The sequence below is a fragment of the Equus caballus genome, chromosome 10 (assembly GCF_041296265.1).
Source record: "Equus caballus isolate H_3958 breed thoroughbred chromosome 10, TB-T2T, whole genome shotgun sequence".
Taxonomy (NCBI): Eukaryota; Metazoa; Chordata; class Mammalia; order Perissodactyla; family Equidae; genus Equus; species Equus caballus.
The window spans coordinates 13,902,117-13,929,521 of NC_091693.1; the positions used below are offsets into that span (position 1 = coordinate 13,902,117).

General features: G+C 53.3%; 2 protein-coding genes across 5 annotated transcripts; one reads left to right on the forward strand and one right to left on the reverse strand.

Moving 5' to 3' along the window:
- Nucleotides 1-4,904, reverse strand: ZNF526 (zinc finger protein 526). 3 transcript variants are annotated; one of them, XM_023651409.2, is made up of 3 exons: nt 4,714-4,904; nt 2,752-2,852; nt 1-2,661 (listed from the first exon to the last, which is right to left on the reverse strand). In XM_023651409.2, exon 3 carries the CDS (start codon nt 2,642-2,644, stop codon nt 635-637), a length of 2,010 nt encoding a protein of 669 aa, XP_023507177.1. In that variant the 5' UTR covers nt 2,645-2,661; nt 2,752-2,852; nt 4,714-4,904; the 3' UTR covers nt 1-634. The 3 variants fall into 3 exon arrangements, with proteins under 3 accessions (XP_023507177.1, XP_070080649.1, XP_023507176.2); XM_070224548.1 differs by having other exon boundaries at nt 4,727-4,805; XM_023651408.2 differs by lacking the exon at nt 2,752-2,852 and having other exon boundaries at nt 4,714-4,818.
- DEDD2 (death effector domain containing 2) lies at nt 4,880-22,019 on the forward strand. Of its 2 annotated transcripts, none has more exons than XM_023651436.2 (5): nt 4,880-5,075; nt 7,197-7,569; nt 9,013-9,135; nt 12,174-12,314; nt 20,788-22,019. In XM_023651436.2, exons 2-5 carry the CDS (start codon nt 7,242-7,244, stop codon nt 21,177-21,179), a joined length of 984 nt encoding a protein of 327 aa, XP_023507204.1. In that variant the 5' UTR covers nt 4,880-5,075; nt 7,197-7,241; the 3' UTR covers nt 21,180-22,019. The 2 variants fall into 2 exon arrangements, with proteins under 2 accessions (XP_023507204.1, XP_001501404.1); XM_001501354.5 differs by having other exon boundaries at nt 4,904-6,593.
- The last annotated feature ends 5,386 nt before the right edge of the window (nt 22,020-27,405 follow it).

Sequence of the window (27,405 nt, forward strand, 5' to 3'; positions counted from 1 at the left end):
TAGAGAGCAAGGCCATCTGTACTTGGGTTTGTCCTACCCCACTGTGTGCTTCCTGGGGCAGAGCCCGTGTTTGACTCGTTCCTGGGTCTCCAGCATCACCCAGTCTGCAGCTGAGCACCTGGGTACCTGTAGTTTTCCTTCCACATTGTCAAAAGTGAGATTACGGAAGCCCAGAGAGGTCAAGTGCCTTCTTCCACCAGGCGGAGCCAAGTCCTGGGTGCCCAGAGTCCAGGGAAGGCTAGGGCCAAGGGACAAGCAAAGACCTGAAGAGGTATGTGACAGTGCCCAGCACAGACCTGGCACACAGTTGGGGCTCAGGAAAGGTTACCTGATGTTGCTGGGCATGAAAATGATGAGAGCAAAGAGCCTTGGCAAACCCTACTTTGCAATGCAGCAGGGTAACCTGGGATAGATCATATTGCATCTCAGACCTTCAGTTTTCCCTCAGGCAGAGGAAGGTGACAAGAGAAACCTGGCGGGGCTGTTCTGAGGAGTCAGTGGGTAAGAGGTCAGGGTGGATCCTGGCACCTGGCGGGCACTGGAGAGGCTTGCCATGGAGTGGTCCCCTTTTTCCCCAGAGGTGCCCATACTTGCTGTTGCAACCAAACTTTTTTATTGTTGCTCTTCAGCTGGGTCACACGAAGGTCGTGTCCAACTGCAACAGCCCGCTCGCTTCACTGGCTCCCAGTGCCGCCTGGCACAGCTGCAGCGTGTCCTCAAGTGCCAGTGGCTGGGACGTCTCAATGATGGCGATGGTCTCCCCGAGCTCCGTGCACATGATAGTCTGCTGAGGCTCGGGGGGTGGGGGTGGGGCGGGAGGCGGTGATCTGGGTGGCTGCAGTGTCATCATTCGTGCTCGGGCATGGACCCGCTGATGCAGCCGCAGGCCCGCCATGGCACGGAACCAGCGGCCGCAGGTCCCGCAGTAGTAGGGGCTCTTATTGTAGAGACCAGTGATGGGGAGGCGGGGTGCGCGGGCGAAGGCGACTGGCCGCAGGTGCAGCCTCCGGTGCTGCTGTAGGTTGGAGCTCTGTGTGAAGCGCTTGCCACAGTCCAGGCATTGGTAGGGACGCACGCCTGTGTGGGTCAGCTGGTGGCGGCTGAGATTGGCCAGAGAAGCAAAGGTCTTGCCACACGAGTGGCACTGGAAGGGCCTCTCGCCGGTGTGTGTCCGCAGGTGGTTGCGCACGTGGACCAGCTTCTTGAAGCCCTTGCCACAAACACCACAGCGGTGCCGCCGTTCGGGGGGCCCATGGACTGCGCGCCGGTGCCGGGAAAGCCGGGAGGCTGAGGCAAAGGACTTGGCGCACTGTGGGCAGGGCAGCTGGGCTGGTGGGGGAGGGGGTGGCGGTGGGGGTGCGGGCTCTGCTGGAGTTGGGGAGGCTGTCGCCGTGGGGGGCGCCCCGCTCTTGCCGGCATGGGTGCGCCGGTGGTAGAGGAACTTGGTCATGTTGCTGAAGGTCTTGCCGCAGCGGCAGCGATGCAATGGGTTGGCAGTGTGGGCCCGCCGGTGGGCCACCAACGTGAGTTCTGTGCTGAAGCCACGGCCACAGTCCACGCAAAGGTAGCGGGCTTCACCGCGGTGCAGCCGCAGGTGCTGCTCCAGTGAGGCTGCTTTCTTGAAGACCTTGGAGCAGGTTGTACACTCGTGTGTGCCACCAACATGGGCCCGCCCGTGAGCCAGCAGCCGGTTTGCTGAGCTGAAGCTGCGCTGGCACTGGCTGCAGTGAAAGGGATGGGCTGCTGATGCTGGGCCCCGGGATGCGCGCCGGTGTCGCCGGCGTGCCCCTGCTGAGGTCCAGTGTTGAGGACAATCCCCACAGCTCTGGGCCCGGCTGGCTGTGGACTTGTTGCCTCCCATAGCATCACTACCACCCTCTGCCACTGCCTCCTCGTCCTCTGTCTCTTCATCATCTTCATCATCCTCTTCATCTTCTTCTTCCTCCTCTAGCCCATTGCACTCTTCCTTCTCTAGGGAGTCAAAGTGGGTGCCTTGATGCTCCAAGAACTCCTCAGGGGTGGCACAGAGGGTAGAGCACTCAGGACACTCATAGGGCTCCATCCTGACTTCCAGTGGAGAGGCAGGTGGGGGTGGCGGTGTTGGGGGAGGCAGAGGCAGTGGCACTGGTGGTTCGGCTGCTGCAGCAGAAAGGTGCTGGGCCTTGCGATGAGCCACCCACAGCTCAGGCGAGGGGAAGAGCTCCTGACAGTCCCCACACTGGTACTGGATCTGGCTTGCAGATTCCCGGAGGTGGGCATCCTGGTGGGCCAGGAGCTCGCTGGGGGAAAGGATGAGCTGGCTGCACTCACCGCACTGGAAAGGCCCATCCTCAGTGCCTGGCATTAGCTCTGGATCCAGGCCGGCGTCCTGGGTGGCCAGTGCCTCCTCCTCTGTGACAGTGGGCACATGCTGCTCTTGGTGTGAGAGGACTTCCTCCAGTGTATTGTAGAGGCTGCCACACTCAGAACACATGAACTGGTGGTGCTGGAAGAAGAGGGATGAGGCAAGGGCTTCCCCAGGTGTCATCTCAGTCACCTCTGTTGACATCTCTGTGATCTCCCCTAACACTGGTGTTGACATCTCCATTGCCCCTGGCGACATCTGTGTTGGTATCTCAGCCACCTCAGCTACCACCTCTGCCATTGTGGGGAAGGCAGTGCCTGGAGAAAGAAGAGGGAGCTGGTGAGACACCAGGAACCCAAGGGGAGGAGGGATGTCTCAGGAGTTCCCCTGCCCATCCTGTCACTCACCAGCCTCTATGAATCAAGGAGTCTGGATCCAATGTTTATGCCTCAGTCTTCAATGAGTCTGAGACTCAGAAGCTGACATGTGCCCCATGGTGGCCAGGCATCTGCAGGAGAGAGACAGCCCTCCTCAGTGTGGCCTCTCACGCTGCCCTCTTTACCCAGAGGACCAGTCACACCCTTTCCAAGAACACAGGTCTTTTTGGGCCTCTTGGCCTTTGCCTGTGCAGTTTCCTCTCTGCAAGGCACCTTTTCTCCTTCTACATGTACACATAGAGATGCAGCAAAGCAAAGTGTCTAAGAGAACAGGCCCTGCGATCAGACTGCCCTTGGCTTGAATATAAGCTCTACCACTTTGTCGGAGACTGTTTTCTCACTTGTGAAATGGGGCTAAAAGAAGTACTGACCACAAAGTCCATCTCTGGTACTCGATAAAGGTTAGACAAAACCATTACTTGTAGTTCTTCAGAAATGCTGTTTTGGACCCTGAGTTTTTGATGTCGCTATTCCTTCAGCCAAGAAAGCTCTCTCCTCTTCTTCTCTAGCAAACTCCTATCCAGCATTTCCTTTGTGACAACAAGTCTACATCCTCAGGGTGGCGGCCACTCCCTCCTCCTCAGGGTTTCTATAGTATCCTGTGCCACCTCTACCATAGCAAATATCATGAACTTGGGACAGAGTCTCTGTTCCTCTCTGGACTGAATTCGCAGGCAGGGGCGGCTCTGATTCATTGCAGGGTCATCCACAAAATCACCAACCAGAGGCAGGGGTTTTAACTTTTGAACTTCCCTCTATGTGCCCTATTTCCCCTTCTACATGTGTGGGCTCAACCCAACCCAGGCCCCTTCACACAGCAGGGGCTCAAAGTCCCCTCAGCAAATGACTGCCCCTCACAGGCCTAGGAGGTAATTTTGTGAATGCAACCCCCACCGTCTCCATCTCAGTGCCAGAGGGCAGGTGGAGTTCAGCTTAAAGCCTGGCACACAAAAGTTGCTCATATTAAGCTCCCAGAGGGCAGGGATTTTAGTCTGCTCATCACTGATGTATTTCCATTGCCAAAAACAATGCTTAACACACAATAGGCACTCAGTAGATATTCAGTGAATGAATAATGCTCCCTCCAGGAAATGAGGCCCTGAGAGTTTAACTGTCCCTGTGCACATTCCACTTCTCCCAACAGACCAACTCTCCTATTAGACTGTGAATCCCCACAATAACACAGCCCAGCACAGGGCCCTGTTTTCAGCTGGTGTCCAATAAATGCTCCTTAAATAAATGATTCACTAAAAGCGCAAGAGCTAAACTTTCCTTAATTACCTATTCCAACTTTCTCACTAACTTTTGAGTTGCCAGGGTCCTGTACCCATCAGACATTCAAGAAACGATCTTCCTAGAAGTAGTCAACCAGGGGCCTGAGCGCTCAGTTTTTCCTTGTTTACAGTCCCACTCCAGAGAACTCCCCTGGGGTGAGGCCCAGTGCCTGGTGTAAGGTTTACACCAAGTAGGCACCCAGTACATGTCCTTTTAGAAGGTAGCCTGAGAGACCTAAAATTTGTACTTTCCTCACCTACATTCCCCGCTTCCCAATCCTGGATTGTGAATCACTGGGGGGAGGGATGGGGGCTTTTCATACAGGAGATCAGTAAGTCCTTCCAAGAAAGAACACACTAGGGTCAACCTTCCCGCTACACATCCCATTTCTCCGACCAGAGTTATCAACGCCGCAGCCTGAGAGCTCCTCGCAAGGGGCAGGGGCCCGGTGACCTCAAGGGTAGGGTCCTGCACACTGCGTGAGCTCAATCAATGCTCCAGGGCACACAGGAAGGAGCGCTCTCCTTCCACTCCGCGCCGCTCCCGCCCTAGCGAAGGCCCCAAAGCTCTTCGACCCACAGTGTCCCCTTCGTTCTCCCTGCGCCCTCTCCGTAAGCCCAGCGCTCTCTTCCCCGGCCCGCCCCGCGGCGCCCTCACCCGTCTCTCTTGCCTCCTGCAGCCCCCGCCGCTCTTGACACAGACCCTCTCCTCCAGGCGTGCGGGACCCCTCACTATCCACGCCTCCCATTGGGCGGCGCCCTTACAGTGACGGCCAATCAGAACCTAGAGCGGAGCGCACGCGCCCTTGCGCCTGCGTGTTGGCGCTCAGGCGGGGCTCCGCGAGTTTCTCCACGCACACAACTGTGCCCTGTGGGCGGGGCTCCGGGCTCCGAGAAGCGCCTGCGCAGTTCTCCCGGGCCACTCCTACACCAAAAATCTCCAAGTGAAGACTAGTGGGCATCGTTAGAAAGCGAGGAGGGCCTAAGGAGTGGACTGGGCTGCGGGAGACCTTGACAGAGGTGCGTTTCATAGCTGAAGAGATAAGCATTTCCGAGAACCTTCCGAAAGGCTATGAAGCCAGACGCACTTGAGATACTTCCCCTCTCCGTGCCTCACTTTTATTCCCGTGTCAAATGGGCTTAATCACATCCACCTCAAAGGCTGCTGAGGGGATTGGATCAAATCAAACACGTAAAAGTCCTCAGCACAGGGCCTAATACACCGTGAGTGCTCACTATAACCCATCTAACATTGACATAGTCCTTCATAGTTTGTAGAAAGTGCTTTCCCTTCCCTCCCACTCTTCGGTTGATTTAACGATATTCGTTTATTGGGCTCCTACTGTGTGTCCAGTCCAGGACTGGCTTCAGTCGGTGACAATTGCCATCAGAGAGAGGAAGGCCCTCTTCTGAGGTCACTGCTGCCGTCCAAGCAGAGCCAGTGCTGAGCCAGTGCCAGGCGGGACCCAGGTCTCCCGCCTCCACCAAGGGGTGATAATTCCGGGGGTGGGAACAAGTCCAGGGAGGGGACCTATCTCAAGGCAGGTGTGCAGGCCGTGATCTTGAGTCACCTAAGTGGGGGGCAGGGTAGCCGCCACGCCCAAGGCCTCACGGCTGGTGGGGGGAGGGGGACGCTCAGACAATCAACATCTACAGCGAAGCGCCAGAGTAAAACTGGTAGGTGCAGGTTAGACAAGGGGTATTGGGAGGCCCTGTGACCTTGGAGGGCAGAGATTGGAAGGGTTATGGTGGCGCTGTTCAAGATTCTGGTTAGGGGGTGTCTGACTGTAATGGGAGGGTTGTGATGGACGCCATCAGGAAAAGCACAGTCAGGGATGGAGGGGCCTTTTGCAGTCAGGAAGGAGGTATTAGTTCTAACATAAGATGGGAGAGTCCTGGTCTTGATCAGGGGAAGGAACTTAAAGATGGTGGGTTTCTGTTGGATGAGGGGGTATTCTAATCGGGATCATGAGATGGATGGCACAGTTGGGATGTAGGTTCCTGGTTGCCATTAGGAGTAAGGGGCAGTCTAATGGGTCCAAGTGTCGATCATAAGGGGCCTGGGCGCAACTCGAAGCCAAGACAGTCGTGACTGTGGTCCCTTGCCCTGGACAGCTGGGGGCAGTGGTAATGTGGGTGTCTCGGTCGTGATTAGGAGGGGGTTGTATTCCATGAGACGAGTAATTCCAATAGGTCGTGACGTGGGGCAACAATAACCCGGTGGCTTAAGTCATGGGCGGGCAGAAGCAACCCTGTCACTCAGCAGATACCAGATCCAGTCCAGACACGGCACCACTCTCGCTCTGCGCAGGCGCAGCACGGGCCGGTCCGGACGCTACGGTTGGGGGCGGGCCTGGGGGCGGGGCTTAGAAGCCTCACTCTGCGCTTGCGCCTAAGGGGCGTGGCGGTCGCACCTGCGTGAGTTGGGGGAAGGAGGAGGGGCGAGGTGACGCAGGCGTAATAATAGAGAAGGTGCCAGAAAGATCCAAAACAAGTGGCTGCGGCCGTCGCCCAGGAGTCATCGGACGCCGGAATCCGGTGAGGATCCCGAGAGCGCTAAAGGCGGCCGGTAGCGGGTAGACAGAACCACCTGGGTTCTGGGGAGAGGGCGGTACCGCCCTTCCAGGGCGCGGGGCTCGGTTCGGGCAGTACCACCTGCGTGGAGCGAAGGGCTGCTGTGGTCGCTCCCACTTGCAGGGGCACAGGGTCACTTTCGGACGGTACCACTTGGATGGAGCCGTGGGACTGATAGGACGGTACCACTGGCTGGAGCGAAGGGGCACGTCCGGACAATACTACCCCGACTCAAAGGGCAGTCGGCAGGGTGCTCCTGGGTGGGCCTCCTGGCTCGGTTGGACCGAATCGCTTGGTTGGGTTCGGAGGCTGGTTCGGAACATACCACCTGGGGAGGGGCGTTCGGGCTCGGCCGCCCGACTGTTTTGAGGAGGAGCTGGGTCTGGCGTCTCGACCTGTTACTAGGGGACCTGGGGTGATACCATTCCCTTCCGGGGCAGGGGGAGGCTGAGGCGGCGGGGGTGTGAGGGTGGCCGTGCCCGGCGGGACGAAGCAGGGTACACGCACAGGCGGGGTTGGGGTCCGGGCGTCCGCCTCCCTGACCACTGCCCCCTCCTCGCTGTCTAGGTTCTAGGCCCTGGTTTTGAACTTGTTCTGCCCCCTCCCCCGGGTATGGCGCTGTCTGGGTCGACCCCGGCCTCGAGCTGGGAGGAGGATGAGTGCCTGGACTACTACGGGATGCTGTCCCTTCACCGTATGTTTGAAGTGGTGGGCGGGCAGCTGACCGAGTGCGAGCTGGAGCTGCTGGCCTTCCTGCTGGACGAAGCTCCCGGCGCCGCTGGTGGCCTGGCCCGCGCCCGCAGCGGCTTGGAGCTGCTCCTGGAACTAGAACGCCGCGGGCAATGCGACGAGAGCAACCTGCGGCTGCTGGGGCAACTGCTGCGCGTGCTGGCCCGCCACGACTTGCTGCCGCACCTGGCGCGTAATCGGCGTCGGCCAGGTATGGTTGAATGGGAGGATGACAGACTTCGGTAGGGAGAGGGCCTTGTTCTCGCTGGTCCCCCGTGATGCCTTGATATGGATAGCGCCATATCAGGAAGCCTATGTCCCGTCCCACTCCACCCTCCTGGAGTATCAATGAAGGATACAAGAGGGAGGGGGCATGGCTTTGGGAGGGGTGAACTTGGGAAATTTGGCCACATCAGTCATGATGTTTGTGGCCACCGTTTATGGAGGGCTTATTTCATGCCAGGCAAAGTGTAAGCCCTTCGTACGAGCCATCACTTTATGTCTTCCTGGTAATCCCATGAGGAAGTCTTGTTAGTGTCCCCACTGAACAGGGAAAACAACAGGTTCAGAGAAGTTAAGCAGCTTGCCTACATTTAAGAACTGGATCCTATGTGCTGGGCAGAGGCAATACAAGGTGATGGGACTGGCAAAGTGTTTCTTCTCCCATGAAGCTGACATTTAGGGGAGAATCAGACATTAAGACAGATAATAGAAAGAGTAAAACTAATAGAGTAAGGGGTGCTTCAAAGTGAAAGGAGGTCTCTTTAGATTAGGTGACCACTTAAGATCTTTCTGAGAAGGTGACATTTGAACTGAGGCTGCACTGCTGCTGTGCGTAGATCTCAGGAGAAAATTCCAGGCAGAGGGAAAGACAAGCTTTCAAACCCTGAGGCAGGATTGAGTTTGGCGTCATCAGGGGCCAATGTGGCAGGAGCAGAGGGGGACCTAAATAAGGACAGAGAGGTAGGTGAGAAGCCGCATCATACAGGGGCTTATGGATAACACAGCTAGAAAATGTGGGAGCCAGGATTCATATCTGGCTGGTTTGTCTCTGGAGTTGATGCCCTTAATCTTTGTGAGAGAAGGTTTCCTGGAGGATAGTAGTTCTGAGCAGGTCAGGAGCTGGGAGGGTTTAAGGCACAGGAGCCCTGTGTGTGCATAGGCCTCGAGCTGTTGAGCCCTTGGCTGGGTTACTAGAGGTGCAGTGGCTAGTTTGGGATGGGGGATTGTGAACTTCTCCTGCCCAGAGTAAGCCCATGAGATTCGGATAACCAGGAGAAGGACAGCATGAGAGAAGAACTGACAGCAGTTTTGAAGAGATTTGGGGAGCCTGCCCAGAGGCCTGCTTTCTCCTTGGGGCCTCAGGGAGAGCTGGGGGCAATTGATGGGGAACAACATTGCAGGGATCCTGACCATGACTCAGCTTACAGAATAACCCTGGCAGTTGGAGCTGCTGTTGACATGGGTTGGGAGGCCTCTATCACTGGAGGCTTCACACAAGGAGGTGTTTGAGAGGGGTGGGTATCTGGGCTCTGACCTCTGGGGGATTCAGGCTCCCTGTGGGGCAGGCATTCACCTTGGGATAGGAATTTGCAGCTGGGCCTGGGAGGAACTGGAGGCTGTGAATACTTTTTTCTTTTCTTTTCTCCAACAGTGTCTCCAGAACGCTACAATTATGGTACCTCCAGCTCTTCTTCAAAGAGGACAGAGGGTAGCTGCCGTCGCCGTCGGCAGTCAAGTAGTTCTTCAAATGCTCAGCAGGGTCAGTGGGAGACAGGTGAGCCCACCTGGGTGGCCATGACGGCAGTGTCCCTCACTTCCTTCTGAACCCTCCTGGACCTCCCCCATCAAGGAAGGGGCTCAAGCAGTCATTCTGTTTCATTTTCGCTCTGTGTATGTGTTTATTATTGTTGCAGAAACTGGTGTCTAGAAGCAACATATGGAATTGTTTCTTGTGGTTTTGTATTTCAGCTAAATGGCGTCACATCATGGATATCACATGGATGTCTTTGTTGGATGTGTTTTTGAGATTTATTCATGTTGAGTATCTCTAATTAGTTTCTTTTAATTACTGTGCCCATTAATTTATCCAGTCTTCCCCTCCCCCATTTTTTAGTTTTTCAAACATACAGAGAAGTTGAAAGATTAGTACAGTGAGCATGCTTGTATCTTTCATTTCAATTCGGTAATTTTAACATTTTGCCACTTTTGCTTTATGTGTGTGTATATATAATTCTGGGATTTTTGTTGAACTCTTTGAAAGTGAATTACGGCCATCAGGACACTTTGCCCCTAAATCAGCAAGCATTTGCTGAGAATGAGGAGATTTTCTTATCCACTTCAAGACCCTTATCATACCGAGGAAAGTGAATAGAATTCACTGGTATCCTAACTGTCCGTTTTCGGATCTCTCCAAGGTTGTCTCCACTTTCAGGAGCCACTCATAGTTGAGTTGCTCTGCATTCAGTTATGGCTCCTTAACCTCTTACTGAAGAACTGAACCTCCTCTCTCACAACATACCTTTTTTTTTTCCCCCATGACATTGACTTATTGACCCTACCAGGCCAATAGTTTTGTAGAATGTCCTGATTGTTTCCAGAAGTGTCTGACTGTTTCCTGATGGTGCCATTTAACTTGTTCTCTGGCCCCTGTAGTTCCTGTGAAGTGGGAATTGGGTCTGGAGGCTTGCTTAGATTCAGGTGCATGTCTTTGGCAAGAAGGCTCTTTGGATGATGCTGTGTGCTTCACACTGGAGCACATCAGGAGGTGTAAGGTCTGGTTTTCCTATTGTGAGAGGGCAAGTTGAATCACTTGGCTAGGGTGGTGTCTGCCATATTTGTCCTTTGTAAAGGGACATTTTTTTCTCTTATGGTTAGTAAACAATCTGTGGGATGACACTTTGGCACATCCTGTTCCCCAGCAGCATCCCCAGTGGGTCTAGCATCCATTGGTGATCCCTGCCTGAACCAGTTATTACACTGGTGTTTGCAAAGTGGTGATTTTCTAATTCTTGCATTTTTCTGCGTTTATTAGCTGGCATTCTTTCAAGAGGAGTTTTGCTTTCTCTGTCTCGCGCTCTCCCTCTCTGGAGAAGGCAGGGAGTATCACTGTAGACTCATGTATTCTTGTTTATTTACTGTGTTCTAATCAATTAGTTACTATTCCTGGTGTTGAAATTGCCTAGCTCCTGTGTTATTTGACATGTCTCCATCAGTCTTTGGCGCTTCCTGCTTTGTGGCACTGCAAGGTGTCCTGGGCTCACTTGTGCTTTCCCTTTCCCAGCCGTGGAGTCAGCTGTTTCCAGAAGCCTGGTTTCTTTTAGAAGTAGTGGTATTTAGAGACCAAGATCTGGGTGCTGAGTGTGCTCATTGTTTCTAGGCTCTTTCAGAGAAGAGAGCTAGAAACTGTGTTTAAGTAAAAGTTTATATTAATATTTTCAACTTAAAGTTAGCATTACAAGGCCTTTTTCTCTTACACTGAAAATCTTGGTGTTTGTTTTTTTTTCAAAGATTTTATTTTTCCTTTTTCTCCCCAAAGCCCCCTGGTACATAGTTGTATATTTTTAGTTGTGGGTGCCTGTAGTTGTGGCATGTGGGATGCTGCCTCAGCGTGGTTTGATGAGGAGTGCCATGTTGGCACCCAACATCCAAACTGGTGAAACCCTGGGCCGCTGAAGCGGAGCGTGCAAACTTAACCACTTGCCCACAGGGTTGTCTCCAAAATCTTGGTTCTTAGTAACATTGAGATATGGATTTCCTTGCTTTATTTTACAATAATAAAATAGGTTTAAAATTATAATGTCAGTGCCACTGTGGACTGTGTTCGCTGAATGTAACATAAGATTTATTTGTGGTTCTAATTGTTCTCAGAGTGTCTTAGAGTATAGTCAGAATGTCGTTCTAAGTTACTTGAAAGAATTCTTTTCTGGGGCTGACCTGGTGGCATAGCAGTCAAGTTTGCGCACTCCGCTTCGGTGGCTCAGGGTTCGCCAGTTCGGATCCCAGGGGCAGACCTGTGCACTGCTTATCAAGCCATGCTGCAGTGGTGACCCACATATAAAATTGAGGAAGATGGGCACAAATGTTAGCTCAGGGCTGATCTTCCTCAAAAAAAAAAAATTCTTTTCTTCTCCTGTTCGTGTTATCAATTATTATATACAGTCAGGTTCATTTTTCCTGTTTGTAGTTAATTTTGTGGTTTGTTTTTGTCTCAGATTTTTTGAGTATTTGAAAGTTATGTGATTCAAAAGGCAAAACTAAAGTATATAAAAAAGATGTTCTTAGAAGTGTCATTTCCACTGTTTTCGATCCATCTTGTCAATAGGTAATCAATTTCATTCATTTCTAGTCTATGTTTACAGTGTCTCATTTCACAAGAATAGCAAATACATAGATATTCTTGTTTCTCCTTCTTTATTATGCAAACTGTAGACGCTTGTTAGCACCTTGCTCTGTTTCCTGGAAATTACTCTGTAGTCTTCTTGCCAGATGTTGACATTGTTTTCAGGTTTAGATGGGTATAAACTGTGAGCAGTGGTTGCCATGCTTGTCTCCTGGTGTGAGCATGCAGGGCTTTCTCTAGGGTCATGCCTGGCAGTAGGCCTGCTGGGTGGTGGGGCATGCTCGTCTGTCCTTCTATATGATGCTAGATTGTACTCCTTATTTTAGGGTCAGGGCCACTGAGGCCCTGGAAGCAGAGAGGCTCAACTAGGGTCTCACGGTGTGGAGAGCAGCCTCAGGCTCTTCCCTGGGCACCCAGTCTTGATGCTCCACCTGTCATCCTGGTCCTCACCTGCCCTGTTTTTCTCTCCTCAGGCTCCCCACCGACCAAGCGACAGCGCCGGAGTCGGGGCCGGCCCAGTGGTGGTGCTAGACGGCGGCAGAGAGGGGCCTCAGCCACCCCCCAGCAGCAGCAGGAGCCAGCCAGGCCCGCTTCAGAAGGCAAAGTGACCTGTGGTAGGTGTCTGTGGGCCTTGGGGAATGCATGTACAGTGCCCATGGCAGGCAGCAGAGCAGAGGGTAGGAAAAATGAGTCCTCGTCTGGAGTGTGACACCTGGCGGGTGGGCAGTGGCTCTCATGTATCCATTCAGCACAGTGGAATCCTTGTCCTTTCTATTGCCATCTTGCTTGTCTACATCCTGCCCATAGTTGAAAGATCATGTCACATGCCACCTCCTCCAGGGAGCCTTCCCTTACAATTTCCTGCCCCCAATTTTTGTTTGTTTATTCAGCAAACATTTGCAAGGATTTACTTATTTAATTATTCCTTCTGCGGTGGTGGAATAATGCAGGGGTAAAAATCAAGGATCCTGTTATAGGCTGCCCAATTCACATCCTGGCCATGGCACTCTGACCTTCGACAGGTGACTGAACCCCTGTGTGCCTCAGTTCTATAAAGTGAGGTTGATAGCGGTACCTTCCAGTTAAGGTTGTTGAAAGAGAAAATGAGGTAACCCATGTAACACGCTTGGAACAGTGCATGGCCCGGGCCACGGACCGGTTTGCTCTTCTCACTGTTACTGTGCCATGTGCTTAGGGCAGGAACAGCAGTGAGGTACCTGTCCTTGTGGAGGTGACCTTCTCTAGGGTGATAGAGCAGTGAAACCAAAACTTGATTTAGACAGTCAGTGCCATGAAGAGTGGGTAGAGGAGCTTGGCAGAGGCCGAGCAGCTGGGCCTGGCAGGCCTTGGAGCAGATGGGTGTTTGGATTTTATTCCACGCATCAGATGCTGTCCAGGGGTTTGAAACAGGGGAGTGAGGTGATCTGATAACCCGTTTGTATGGAAATCTGACCCCATCTGGAAAATCAGTTAAAAAATGAGGTACGATTTGTAAAGTGCTTAGAATGTCCCCGAGCTTATAGCATATGCTCTGTCAGGCGCGTGTTAAGTGAATTGAAGTGGAAGCAGGGAAGTGAATGGAGAGGCCATGCAGTCCAACAGGGAGGAGAGGGCAGAGGTCCTGCCTAGGGTAGTTGAGCAGAGAGTGGACTAAGGAAATAAACAATTTGGACGTAGGTATGCTGGGCCTGCAGACAGGTTGGGTTGGATGAGTTGGGGGCTCTGCTGTAGAGACTCATGCTCAGACCTTGCCTTCAAGAAATTCCACCTGGTCCTAGGGGAGGACACTGGCATAGGTGGGCATGCTCACTCTCTCTCACCCTCCGCCCCCATACTCCTTCCTCTGAGATCACCAAGCATGGGGACACAGAGGGGATCAGCCTTAAGATGCTCAGGCTGCAGTGGGAGGGTAGTGGAATTATAGGCAGGAAGATTGAGGTTGCAGCAGCTTTGCATTCCCCAGGAGACCTCCGCCGAAGGGTGCTTCCTCTCAGCATCTGCAGAGCCTTCTCCAGCCTGCAAAGCACTCACACCTGCCTCCTCCCGGTGCCCCGTGTTTTGGTCCTCCAGGCTGAGGGCGTCGGGTCCACTCCATAGATGAGGCTGTAGATACCACCTTCAGGAGGAGCAGACCAATAGAGCCAGCCTGTGTCCTCAGACAGCCCCTGGCTTGAGGGGCTGGCTGCCCTGGGTGGCGATTCTCCCTGCAGTCAGGCGAGGCGTAATTACCAGAGCCACCAGGCTGGCTGGGCTGTGGAAGGAGTCCCTGCCTCCTTAGGGAGTAGGCCCAGCTGAGGCTAGGGAGGGGTTTGCCAGTGGAGACTTCAGGTCTCTTCCCTGAGGCCGGGGAGGTTGTTAATCAGGGTGTGGCCGGCTCTTGCTTGGGGGGATGGGTGAGCAGGTCTGACTGCTGACTCACCAGGCTGGGTGGGGCTGGAGTGAGCGAGCCTCTCCCCAGTAGGGCCCTGGTTTTCCCCTTTGAAAATGGAGATGGCTTACCTTTAATGAGGCCCAGTCTCAGGGGTGGAAGGAGGCCCTTCCAGACCTGAGTGAGGAGAGGCCTGCCATTCTTGCCCCCTCTTCACCTGTGACAACTGTGGGGTTGACCCCCAGTTAGCTGCCTTCCCCTGAGGGACAGAACCAGACTAAACTCCTCAGGGCCCAAGAGTATGAGGAAGGGGGCAGGGGGATCCTGGACTTGGACACATGACCTCTGAGTTTCTGTGTCCCTCTTGGCCATCCACTGGGCACTGTGTTGGGCGGCTACTCACCTGATCTTGTTTTCTGAAGACAGCCATTGGGGTAGGGGTGACGTACCCCATTGTGCAGAGTGGCAAAGGCGGGGCTGGGCTAAAACCTGGGTTTGTTTGCTGGTTATTCTGTATGTATTTACAGAGTGCTTACTACATGCTTGACACAGTGGGGCTGGAAGGCCCTTGTCCTCATGCATCTTGTGTTCTAGTAGGAGGAGAAAGCCAAGAGACAGAAACTTCAGATGTCAGCTGTGAAGAGAAACGAAGTAGGGCAAGGGAGTAGAGAGTGATAGAAGTAGTTTTAGATGTATTTTCAAGATAGAGTGGTCTAGGAAGTCCCCTCAGAAGAGAGAGTGTGTGTGTGTGGATGGCTGAGGAAGAGTGTTCCGGATAGAGGGGACAGCAGGAGCTAAGGCCTGAGTGGGAGCGTGCCATTGGTGGTGAAGGGATGGTGAGGATGCTGGCAAGGCTGGAGCAGAGGGAGCGAGGGGGAGGCTGCTGGGAGGTGAGGGCAGGACAGGTGACCTGGGGCCCATCCTGCACAGCCCTGTGAGCCACGGGCCAGGGCTTTGCATTTTTTCAAATGGTGGAAAGCAGTCCGAGGATTTGAATGACAGGATGAGCTTTGCTTTTTTCCCCTACTGTATTCTGTGGAGAAGATACAGAAGTAGACAGACAAGTGTAATGAACCCCGGCTCCCCATCACCCAGCCTCAGCAGTGGTCGGTTTGTGGCTGACTTTGGTTCATCACCATATTGTTTTGGAGTCAGTTCCAGGTGTCCTGTTACTTCATGTGTGGATTTTTCACTGTGTACCTCAAGATAAGAATTCCTAAAAAATAAATTATCACACCAAAAAAGTTAACAGTAATTCTTTGCTATCCACCGTCTAATCAGTGCTCAATTTCAAATTCTTCTAAATATTGGTTCTCTCAGGTCTCTCCTAATCTGTGGGATTCCATGCCATCTCTCTTTTCTTTCTTTCCCCACCTTGTATTGTGTTTGTTGAAGGTAGTTGTCCTGTAGCCTAGCGTTTCCCAGGGACTGGATTTTGCCAGTTCATCCTGTGGTGGGGTCGATTGAACCGGTTCCCCTGTCTATATTTCTTGAAAATTGGTAGTTGGGTCTGGTGAGGCTGGATCAGATTCGGGTTTGGTGTTTTGGTTTTTTCAAGCTCAGTTTCTGGGTAGTATCCTGGTCTTCCACCAGGAAGCAGGCAGTGGCTCCATATCTTTCTGAAATTGGCAGCGGCTTCTCGTTGCCTCCATCCCTTAGTTCAATAGAAGCTGAGAAACTTTACATTTGACATAATGGCTCTGGCTGCGTCTTAGGGAAGAGACTGGAGCAAGGGAGGGGTCCCGCTGTTGTCCAGAAGAAGGTGGTGCTGGCCCTGGTGTGGCAGTGCAGGGCAAGGGTCTTTCCCTTGGAGTACACTGGCTGCCTCTCTCCACCATGTGCCATAGGAGCACAGGTTCTCTTTGTCCCCAGTCCCCCTTACTAGGAACTCCTGGACAGGAGATCTGAAGGGAGAATCAACCTTGGTCCCCAGCCATACCTGGCACGGGTTCTGGTGTGCAGGTCTGCTCACCTGACGCAGGGCCTGTCCCTCATACCTTTCCTGGTCCCCACTGGGAAACCTTTTCCATTTCTCTCTCTGTCTCATTTTACCCCGAAAGAGAGACCACTGGTGGAGTGTGGGGTTGGGGGACAAAAGGGCACTGGGGCCCACCTGAGTGCAGGAAGCAGGAGCAGCTCTCCTCTCTAGGAAGGCATAGCCCCACCCCCTGCCCTGGGGGCAGGGAGCATTACTCCCAGCTGCTCAGCTGGAGAGGGACTCTTGACAAATGCTTGGTGTTCCTGGCAAGAGGAAACAGTTCAGCCATCCCTGGCTCAGGTCACATGGGTACTGGGTACTTTTCCCACTTCACCCTTCACTGTCACACCTGGGCCAGTCTATCTGCTTCTCTGTCTATTGCTTCCATCCTGGACCAGCCACCTTCAGCCTTCCCCGATTGCTGCCCTGGCCCTGTTCCTGAGCACCTTGAAGCTTCTGCTGAGCAGTGGGAGTCCTCTCAGTGTCAGGTCCTATCCTTCCTGCTGCACTCGGAGGATGCGTTATGTGCCTGGTGCTCGTTTCAGCTCTTTACCTGCATCTAGCCATGTAATTCTCACAGTGGCCCCCACGAGAGCAGCTGCGGGGGTGAGCCTTGTTTTATGGAGGAGGCCCCTGAGGGGAGGTCATCTCAAGAAGCACCAGACTCCCTGCCAGGGTGTGGTTGGCCCTGCCCGGCCCTACCCCTCCAATTGTCCCCTTATGTCCTCTCCTTGTCTGGTCTAGCCACACCAGCCACGCACCCCCCCGCCCCAGCCCATGAAGGCCACAAGTTCATTTTCTGACTCTGGACTTCCATGCGCGCCATTCTCTCTTCTGGGGGTGCCGCTCTTCCCTTCTCCCTGTTTTTCTATCTCTTGACCTACTTGTCCTCCTTCACAGTTCACTTCCAATGTCGTTTCCTGGAGAGGTCCTCTCTGATTGTTTCAATCTAAATTATAACTTGCTCTCTGTAATTTTCTCTCCTGGCCCTTGGGATGTCTTTTAATTATAGATTTCTGTATATGGTTGTGTGAGAGGCAGCAAACAGCATGGGGGTAGTTAAGAGTTTGGGTTCTGGAGCCAAGGGCCTTGGCTGGAATTTCACCTCTGCCACTTCCTGCCTATGTGGCCTTGGGCAGATGACTCATCCTCTGTGCCTCAATTTTCCCATCTGCAAGAAGGGGCTAATAGCTCTGCCTTATAAGGTGGCTGGGATGATCAAAAGGGTCAGTAGATGTGAAGTGTGTGCCAGCCTGCAGTAAGTGCTATGTAAGTGTCACCTATGTTTAGTAGATTATTTTGGTAAGGAGTAAAGGAGAGATTGCGTTTAACGCATGGATTCAGAGCCAGACATGGAGTGGTGGCTGAGATAATGCACGTTGTCGTCTGTTCCCCAGTGGAGCCTCGCTGTCCTCTTCCTCTGTGTGCTGTCCTCTTGTGTTCTGGATCAGAGGTTGGACTGTGGTCAGGTGAAGGATTTCCTCATCTGTGAATGGGGATGATGAAATTACTCTGAGGATTCGGGGGGCTAGGATAGGGAAGGCACTTGGGTAGGCCTGGCCCATGAGAAGAGCTCCCTGGCTGGAGGTTACATGTCTGCCACTCCCACTTACGGCGGGGCACTCGTGTCACCCCAGCATTCCTGGCACTTAGTAAATCTGTTGAGTGAAAGAAGGAACAGGACACACACGAGTCCACCCTGGTCCTGCCCCCACCCCCATGTCGGGCGGCACACGCTCTGGGTGAATAGACAGTTTTCACCACAGGTCCAGTGGCAATCTGTGCTGAGGAGAATGGTGATCTGGGCAGGGATTCACCTGGGCGGGTTGTGGGGTCCCATGATCTGGGCCTTGAAGGGTGAGTGGGGGCATTCTGGGCAGAGGAGGTGGGCACATCATTTTGTGTATGAGTAAGGCTTGTGCTGGGAGCATTTCCTTTGTGACTGGAGGGCAGGGTGTTGAAGGATATAGCTGGGCCTGAAGGAGGAGGTTAGCTCAGGGCCCAGGCGAGAGAGGGCAGGTCCTGGGCAGGGGCCGTGGGGTAGAGAGGTGGGTGTCGAAATCACAGTTCCTGTTTTGGGGTGCCTTCTGTATGATAGGCCCTGGGTCAAGACCTTTGTGAGTTGCCTCATTTAATCCTCATGACCCCACTGTGCAGCAGGGACCTCTTGTTTGTCTGTTTATGTTTTTCAGATGGGGAAACTGAGGCTCAGAGAGGTGAGGTCACATGCCCAAGGCCCCACAGCTAGAGAGTGGCAGAGCTGGGACTCGCCTCAAGGTCTGTCGGACTCCGCCACCTGGCTCTGTGCCTCTGCCCCTAAGCAACCTCGTGTGGCCTTGGACAGGTGCTGCTCCCCCCAGTCCCCTCCTCCCTGGCCCACTCTGATTGGGGGCTTGTCAGAACCTCAGGAGTCAAGGATGTGGATCCAGAGGTCTTTTCTGGTCCTTTGGATGGAGTGAGCTGGGCCTGAGTGCTGTGGGAAGTCCTGGGGGCTGAGGCCCGGCTGGTTCCCCTAGGCTTTGAGCAGAGAGGGTGAGGTTCCTTTTGAGGCAGAAGGAGGAAGGGTTTGGGGTTTGGGGTGGGAGGAGGAAGTGGGTGGCACTGAGAAGTCATCTAGGGGAGCAAGAACCTGCCTTCTACTTTCTGCTCTGCTGCTGACACGGTCTGTGAAAGGTGAAGGGAGTCTGGGGCATGACACTTCCCCTCCCAGAGCTTCAGTTTCCTCATCTGTCAATGGGCTGAACATGGCTCCAGCCCTACAAGGCTGATCCTGCTGAATCCCCAAGGGTAAAGCCTTTGGCATGCCAGAGCTGTTGGCAGCTGCCATTCTTGGAGCAGCTGTTGGGCACCACGTACAGTGCTAGCCAGTTCCTTTCTATCTCTTTAATCCTTTTTTTTAAAAGATTGGCACCTGAGCTGACATCTGTTGCCAGTCTTTCCTTTTTCTTCTCCCCAAAGCCCCTCAGTACATAGTTGTATATTCTTGTTGTGAGTGCCTCTGGTTGTGCTTTGTGGGACACCGCCTCAGCACGGCTTGATGAGCGGTGCCATGTCCATGGCCAGGATCTGAACCGGCGAAACCCTGGGCTGCCAAAGTGGAGTGTGTGAACTGTGTGTGAACTCAACCACTTGGCCACGGGGCTGGCTTCTTAAACCTCTTAACAGCCCTTCACAGTAGGGATTGTACCCTGGTTTAGGCAGGAACCTGGGCTCAGAGAGGTGGTAGTTTGTCCCAGGTCACACAGCTAGTGCCTGAAGGCGCCTGGGTTAGAATTGGCTTCATTGAACCAAAGCTGCCCTCTGGGGCGTGGGAAGTTCAGTGACCTCTGTTGGGCATGGCCGCTGCCTGGCCGTGTGACCTTGGGCAAGTCACTTTACTTCTCTTGGCCTCCATTTCCTCATCTATAAATTGGGGGTGGTTATGGGGCCTGCCTCACAGGGTCATTTGCAGATTAAATGAGTTCATCTGAATCTAGTGCTTGTCATTTCCAGTTTATAGCTGTCCTCAGGACGGCCTGTGTTGTGTGTGGAGAGGAGGTTGTTAGTAGTCCAATTCATAGGTGGGAAGTCAGTAATCCCACAAGGAGGTGATGTGCCTGGGGAGATGTTTACAGGGAAAGACTCAGAAGTCCTGTATCCTGTCCCCTGCGCAGAGCTGCCACCTCATTCGGGCAGATGTGGGCAGGGTTGTAAGTGACAGAAACCCAACTCACACTGGCTTAAGCAAAAAGGGGATTGATCATAGTTGAAAATCCAGGTGCTCTGGGCCTCATGCGATGAACTCAAGAGTCTTTTCCTCTCCATCGTTGGCCCTGTGTAGGCATCGTTTTCTCCCCTCGTGGTGGCAGAATGGCTCCCAGCAGCTCCAGGCTTACAGCCCACCATCTTAGCAACCTCTGTGGAAAGAGCACCTGCTTCCCAGTAGAGCCAGCCCAGTTCCAGCCTTGAGTCTCCTGGGCTGCTGCTTGCTTTGGTGGGGACTGGGGATGTGGTTGGCTTGCATGAATCTCGCTGTTTGAGAGCGGGAGTGGGGTGAGGCTGGTTGCCTAAAGGCAAGTCCATTCATTCATGCATTTGTTCATTCACAAGTACATATTGAGCACCTCCTGTGTGCACTGGGCTATGCAAGTGAGCAAAACAGACCAACCTCCCTCCCTTCAGGGAGCTCACACTGCAGAGAGACAGTGATGAGCGTGACAGCTGGGAAAGCGTAGAGTAAGTTAGGTGAGAAGTGCCTTGGGAAGAAATGGAGCAGGGAATGGGGAACTGGGAATGCTGGGCCCCGACAGGGGTAAAGTTTTAAATAGGGAGGTCAGGGTAGGCCTCCTTGGGAAGGTGGCATCTGAGCAAAGACCTGAAGGAAGTGAGGCAGCAAGTCCTGTGGAGACTGGGGACAGAGCCTGCCCAGCTGAAGGAGAGGCAGGGCTGGGTGGAACCTGCCTGGTGGGGGCGGAGCAGCAAGGAGGTCGTGAGGCTGGAGTGGGGCACGTGAGGGGAAGAGGAGGGGGTCACAAGGTCAGGAGGTAACAAGGCCAGATCACACGGAAGGAAGCCATGTGAGGGTGTCACCATGCTTGGGTGTGGCTACCAGAAGGGGGAAGGATGTGGGGCAGGTGCAGTGCAACCCATGGGGCAGTGGGAGGAGCCTGTGGAGGAGGCTCGAGGGAGGGAGGGTGGCTGGTCCCCCTGCTCAGTGTGTCCAGTGTTGGCCCCACCCTGACAAGTCCCTCCTTTTCCGCAGACATCCGGCTCAGGGTGCGAGCAGAGTACTGCGAACATGGACCTGCCTTGGAGCAGGGCGTGGCTTCCCGGAGGCCCCAGGCGCTGGCACGGCAGCTGGACGTGTTTGGGCAGGCCACAGCAGTGCTGCGCTCTCGGGACCTGGGCTCTGTGGTGTGTGACATCAAGTTCTCGGAGCTCTCCTATCTGGACGCCTTCTGGGGTGACTACCTGAGTGGTGCCCTGCTGCAGGCCCTTCGGGGTGTGTTCCTGACTGAGGCCCTTCGTGAGGCCGTGGGCCGGGAGGCTGTCCGCCTGCTGGTCAGTGTGGACGAGGCCGACTATGAGGCTGGCCGGCGCCGCCTGCTGCTGATGGAGGAGGAGGGAGCACGGCGCCCAACCGAGGCTTCCTGATCCTGGATCTGGCAGGAGTGACCCCGTGTCCTAGCCTCTGGGCCACCTTCTCCCCTGGAGGATGACCATCTCTGCCCCTAGAGGACTGTCACGCCAGTAACTCGGAAGACTGCGATAGACGGCCAGGCCCACCGACAGCCTGCCCCTTTGACAGCCCCTCCCACAGGATGTGGACTCTGAGGCCTAAACCACTTCCAGCTGAGTTTCCTTCCTACCCACCCCCCCATCTCCACCCCCAGGTGTGACCCCTTAGCTTCAGGAGGCCAGGGTCTCAGGCATGCAGATCCCAAAGGGAGGGAGGCATAGCCACACACTCACCAAAGGCCCCCTGCACATCGTGTCCCCAACCCTGGGCTGTGTGTGCACATGCGTGCGCGTGCACACACCCACCCACACTGCTCCTCTGAGATCTCCCCTGGGCTCCTGCCCTGCTCCACACACTTCTTTGGCCTAAGGGCTTCTTTCTCAGGATCTCTGATTTTACCGCCCCCAACCCTGGGCTTCAGCCACACTGGGCACTGGAGCTGGGGTGCACACGGGGCCTGCTCACCTTGCCCACACATTTCTACAGCCGGCCAGGACTCTACCCAGCTTCCACACACTGACCTGGCTCTCCACCTCTTCCTGCTACCCAGAGCTGGATGCAGACTTGCACATGGACCTGCCCCTGGAGTATCACACGTGTTGCAGCAGCATCAGACTAAGTGTGGTGTTGCCTGTGGAGCCAGGACCGGAAACCAACTGCCTTCTCAGAAAGGGAAGGCAAAGGCTTGGGCTGATAGGAAAGACCTTTTACAAATGACGCCAATAAAGCTGCCCTGGAAGGGGTATAGGTGGGCATTAAGGTTCCTTAGGACTCTTTCTTTATGGGTGGAGGAAGGAGCTGGTGAGAGCCTGGGCCCAGTACCAATCCTAGAGTTCCTGGCCCAGTATCGGGCTGGAGGGTGGGCAGGATTCTGGGTCGTCATGTCAGCTGTTAACACAGGCTTGCTCTCCTCTCTGGGCCTCAGTTTCCTTATCTATCAAAGGAGGAAGTACTGCCTTGGAATCATGAACTCTCCCAGCTCCATTTGTATATGCTTTGTTACTGTGTATGTTCTTGGGAGTGCCATTATTTTAACTAGTTCTGTGAGGTGGGCTAGCTGTCTGCAAGGCTGAGAGAGCCCAAAGGTTTGGAACCACTTGGATCAGCAGCCAGGGTTCTCTGCCTAGAACCGCTCTGCAGGGGGCTCCCCACTGCACACTGAACAGTCACCACCTCTTAAATCTGGATCTCCATTCTTCCTCCTCCTGAGGCCAAACACTGCCCTGTGGCTATAGCTGAGGTTGTGGCCTCTGGCTTGCTCCCCACCCTTTGTTTAAGGGCTTAGAACTCAAGTTTCTTAGACAATACCTGGGTTTTCCTTCCTGAGGGGAAGGGAACCAGGGCTGGGGAGTTGGCAGTGGGTTGGGCAGGGATTCACAACTGCTGGTCTTTCTCGGGGAAGGGATGCATCTGCCCACACCTGGGAACCTCTCCTGAACGCCTGACCTGTGTTGATGTCTAGGGATAGGGTAGCAAGTCTAGGAGTTGTCCAGTAAAAACCTGATCTGGCTAGTTGGTGCATGACCCCGGACTCTCCCTTTACCCTCTCTCAGAGGCAGCTAAGGACTGCTGGGCAGCCATTCAAGATCTATTTAATACTTAGACGCCCCGCGTAAAGTAGGCATTTACCCCTATCTTTGACAGGAAATGGACTTAGAGAGGGGAGGTGACTTGCCTAGGGGATAGAAAAGCTGCACTGAGATGGAGAGCAGCCCCCCTCTGGTGGGCGAAGTTAGGTTGGGGAGGGAGATGTGGGCTTCCAACGTCTTACTCCTTCCTCCCAGCTGGGAGGCTCTCCTTGGCCTGGGTGGCAGCAACTTTCTTCTTATGATCTTCCCAGATTTGGGACTCTGTACTCGGGTTTACGGTGATGCTTAGGGGTGAGAGAGCTGCTGTTTTTCCTCCATTCGGCAGCGAATTCCAAGATTTGTCTCCCGCTCAGGCCCTAGTAGCTGTCTCTCCACCCTGGTTGAGTAATAAGCCCCGCCCCTTTGGGCAGGGTTCAGGCCCCCGCCCTGGTCAGCCCCAAGCCATTCTCTAGGCTCCTCCGGCTCTGCTCTTTCCAACCAGGATCCGCCTCTCGCGCTGGCATGTGCGTGTGCGTGCTGGAAGTGAGGGAGGCTAACCTCGAAGCCCGGGAGCCGGCGCAGGCGCAGTGCGTGCCAGCAGTCTGGTGGCGGGAACCTTGAGGCAACGTCTCACGCCTCCAGAGCTTCCGTGAACCATGTGCTGTGGGGCTCTCCTGGGCTTGTCGCAGCCTGCGCGGGCGCCTGGAGTGACGGACAGACCCCTGAGGCCCAAAAGTGGGTCAGACCAAGCCATGAGGACAGCCTAGGGAAGTCAAAGAACTTCCGAAGTCGAGAAACAGGATTCTGTGGGGCAGGGCATGACAGGCTGAGACCAAGGGAAGTAGGAGCCTCAGAGGAGGCGGGCCGTGGTTTCAGGGAAGAGGGGAGCCTGGGGCTGGCTCTTGAAGGATGAGTAGGAGTTCAGCAGAATGACAGAGAGGGCATTCCAGGCAGAGAGAAGAGCCCTCGAGAAGGCCTTAGGGAACAAGACTGAATGGAATGTGGAGAGACAGATGGACAGAGTCTAAGGTAAGTGGCAATGCAGAGCCAGCCACCCCCTCACTGGGTCAGCAGTCACGTGCTACCACATGCTGGCAGACAGGGGCCCTGATAATTACAGCATAAGCTGGTGACAGGAGGCAGGCCCCGTGTGCTGGGACCCAGCAGCACGTGTTCCACGAGGCCTCCCGAGTGCCAGGCCTGGGGCTGGCCTCTGCTGGGGACCCTGAGAGGACTCTAGCCCGGGTGCTGGCTCTGGAGAGCTCCTGTGCTGGTGGTGAGCCAGACTGGGACACCATGGGTCACAGCCCAGAGTGGTCAGTGACTGAACAGGCAGGCAAGGCTGGAGGAGCCCAGAGGAACCTGGGTGAAGGGACCCAGGAAGACTTCATGGATTGGGAATCTACCTGTTCATTCTATTAAAAATTAATGCCAGGGGCCGGCCACTGGCCCAGTGGTTGAGTTCGTGCGCTCTGCTTCGTTGGCCCAGGGTTTCGCTGGTTCAGATCCTGGGCACAGACATGGCACCGCTCGTCAAGCCACGCTGAGGCGGCATCCCACATGCCACAACTAGAAGGACCCACAACTGAAAATATACAGCTATGTACCAGGGGGCTTTGGGGAGAGAAAGGAAAAAATCTTAAAAAAAAAAATTAACACCAGCACCACCAGGATACATTTTAATTATGAAAAGTTATATTCAGAAAAGTGCATGAAACATAAATGTACAGTTAATAAGTTGTAAGACACCTCTGCCTCCCATGTTAAGAAATACATTAGCGGCACCACGGAAGTCCCCCCTACACACACCATTCTGTCATGTGCTCCCTCCTGATCACAACCCACCTCTTCCCCTAGCTGGGGACACTATCCTGCCTTTTACAGTAAGAATTCCTTGCTTTTCTTTAATTTTCTAGTTTTATGTCACTTAATGATGTACTTAATCTTTTTGATCTTGATATAAATGGAATCATACAACGTGTTTTCTGTTGTGTCTGGTTTCTTTAGTTCAACGTTGTGTTTGTGAGATTCTTCCATGTTGTGTTTATTTGTAATTGACTCATTCTTATTACTGTATAGTATTCCGTGTATGAACATCCCACAGGTAGTTCATGCATTGCACAGTTGATGGATGTTTGTTTCCAACAACGTTGGTGGGGTTGTTTCCAGTTTGGAGCTGTTGGGAATAATGCTGCTGTGAACATTCTTATGCATGTTTTTATGGTGAACAAATGCTTACATTTCTGATGGGATATACCTAGAAGTGGAATTGCTGGACATGGATAAGGGCATGTTCAAATTTGGTAGATACTACCTATATTAGCTTCCTCCAGCTGCTATAACAAATTATCACAAACTTGATGGATTAACACAACAGATATGTATTCTGTCACAATTCTGGAGGCCGGAAGTCTGAAGTCCATTTCACTGGGCCAAAATCAAGGTGTTAGTAGGCCTGTATTCCCTCCAGAGGCTCTAGGGGAGAATTTGTTATTTGCTTCTTCAACCTTCTGGTGGCTGCCAGCATCCCTTGGTTTGTGGTGCATCGCTCCAATCTCTGTCTCTTTGGTTGAATTGCCTCCTCTTCTGTCTATGTCAAATTTCCCTCTGCCTGCCTTTTATAGGAACACGTGTGATTGCACTTAGGGCCCACCCAAATAATTCAGGATAATCTCATCTCAAAATCCTTACTCACATCTGCAAAGTCTTTGCCACATAAAATAACATACACAGAATCCAGGGATTAAGCCATGGACATCTTCTGGGGGACATTTTTCTGCCTATCACACTGCCAAATTATTTTTCTAAAGCGTTGATACCAATTTATTCTTCGACCAGTACTGAATGAGAGTTTTCTGTGCTTCACATCCTTGCCGATACGTGGTATCGTCAGACACTTTAATTCTGCCAAACTGATAGACGTGTGGTAGTATACCATTGTGGTTTATTTTCTTTTCTCTTATGGTTAATTTCTGCTTATTCTCGAATGAGGAGTAGAGGTCTTTGGGCAGATAGAATGGGAAAGAGTATTCCAGATAGATGAAATAACATGTATGAAGATCTCTGGAAACATGTTGTTTAAATTGAATCAAAGCTTTTTCTTTTTTTTAAGCATTAGGTTATTAAAAGTAAAGAGAATACAGAGAGATAAATGGAACAAAATCAAGGGTAAATAAGATGGTCCACTATGAGATTCTGGCTGGGCAGGTAAGGGAGAGATGCCAGGAGGGGTCTGGAAGACTGGCAGAAAACAGAAGGATCAGGGGAGTGGGGTTTTTTATTTGGGACTCAGACAGTCCTGTGTTAGAATCCTGGCTCTGCTACTTCACTAAGTGTGTCACCCAGCGAAATGACTTCACCTTCTTGAGTGTGTCTTCTCATCTTTCGAGTGAAGATACTAATACCAACCTTGCAGGTCTGTGTGAGGGGTAAACACCCGTGAACCACTTGGCACAGTGTCTGGCATGTGGTATAAGTGCCTGGTGAATGTTTGCTAAGTGTGCTGCACTTCCGGGTAATGACTCAGTCCAAGGTGTGGTGATGGGAGTGGATGGCTGGAGTGAGATGAAGGTCACCAGAAATGAGGTGGAAAGAGATCGAGAGGCTGGATAATTGGAGGGGTGGATCATCACCTGGAGGTTAAGTATCCGAGCAGGATGGCAGGGGCTGGGGTGGAGAGGAAGTCTGTAAGGAGGTGCTAGAGTCCCCAGGAATGAGGGCAAATGACGAGACGTCAATGAGGAAATGGGACAGAGGGTAGGAGAACTTGAGGACATAAGCCTCAAGGAAGCCTGAGTTCTGTGAAGCCAGATTAGAGGTCATGTCTGCCTCACCTGAGCTCCCACTGCCCCTTGTATGTCCCTTTGAGATGCCCCCAGTGGTCATCTCCCCCACTGAGCCAGAGCTTGTCAAGGGAGGGATTGGATCTGACCCCTCCTGTAGTAAATAGCTGTTGAATAACCTGAGGGGTGAGGGAAGGAGAAAAGCCCTGGGTGACACATTTAGTAAAGTGGCAGAGGCAGGATTCTAATGCAGGACTTTCTGGGTCCTAAATTAAAACCCCCTGTTTTTTTTTTTTAAAGATTTTATTTTTTCCTTTGTCTCCCCAAAGCCCCCCGGTACATAGTTGTGTATTCTTCGTTGTGGGTTCTTCTAGTTGTGGCATGTGGGACGCTGCCTCAGCGTGGTCTGATGAGCAGTGCCATGTCCGCGCCCAGGATTCGAACTAACGAAACACTGGGCCGCCTGCAGCGGAGCGCGCGAACTTAACCACTCGGCCACGGGGCCAGCCCCAAAACCCCCTGGTTTTAACCACAACCCAGGACTGTTTTCTGTATTTGAAATCCAGTATCCTGTGCTCTGATTGCAGCACCTGCCTTCTGGGCCTGGCAGGCCCTCGCTGCCATCGCTCCTGTGGCATCATTTCATAGAGAGCTCCCTTCCCTTGATCCCTCTGTTTTCTCCCAGTCGGCCAGACTCCTCCTGGCTTTTCTCCCTGCCCTGCCCAGCCAGAGCCTCACATTGGACCATCTGATCTCTCTCGCTAGCTCTCTAATAGTCAGGGTCCCAGCAG

Bases quoted from the DNA above. Each gene is read 5' to 3' on its own strand.
- ZNF526 (XM_023651408.2), bottom strand. From the start codon at position 4,804: ATGGGAGGCGTGGATAGTGAGGGGTCCCGCACGCCTGGAGGAGAGGGT. The intron at 2,662-4,713 runs GTGAGGGCGCCG...TTCTTTCTCCAG, and splicing joins GCAGGAGGCAAGAGAGACGG to GCACTGCCTTCCCCACAATG.
- DEDD2 (XM_023651436.2), top strand. From the start codon at position 7,242: ATGGCGCTGTCTGGGTCGACCCCGGCCTCGAGCTGGGAGGAGGATGAG. The intron at 7,570-9,012 runs GTATGGTTGAAT...TTTCTCCAACAG, and splicing joins GCGTAATCGGCGTCGGCCAG to TGTCTCCAGAACGCTACAAT. The intron at 12,315-20,787 runs GTAGGTGTCTGT...CCTTTTCCGCAG, and splicing joins AGAAGGCAAAGTGACCTGTG to ACATCCGGCTCAGGGTGCGA.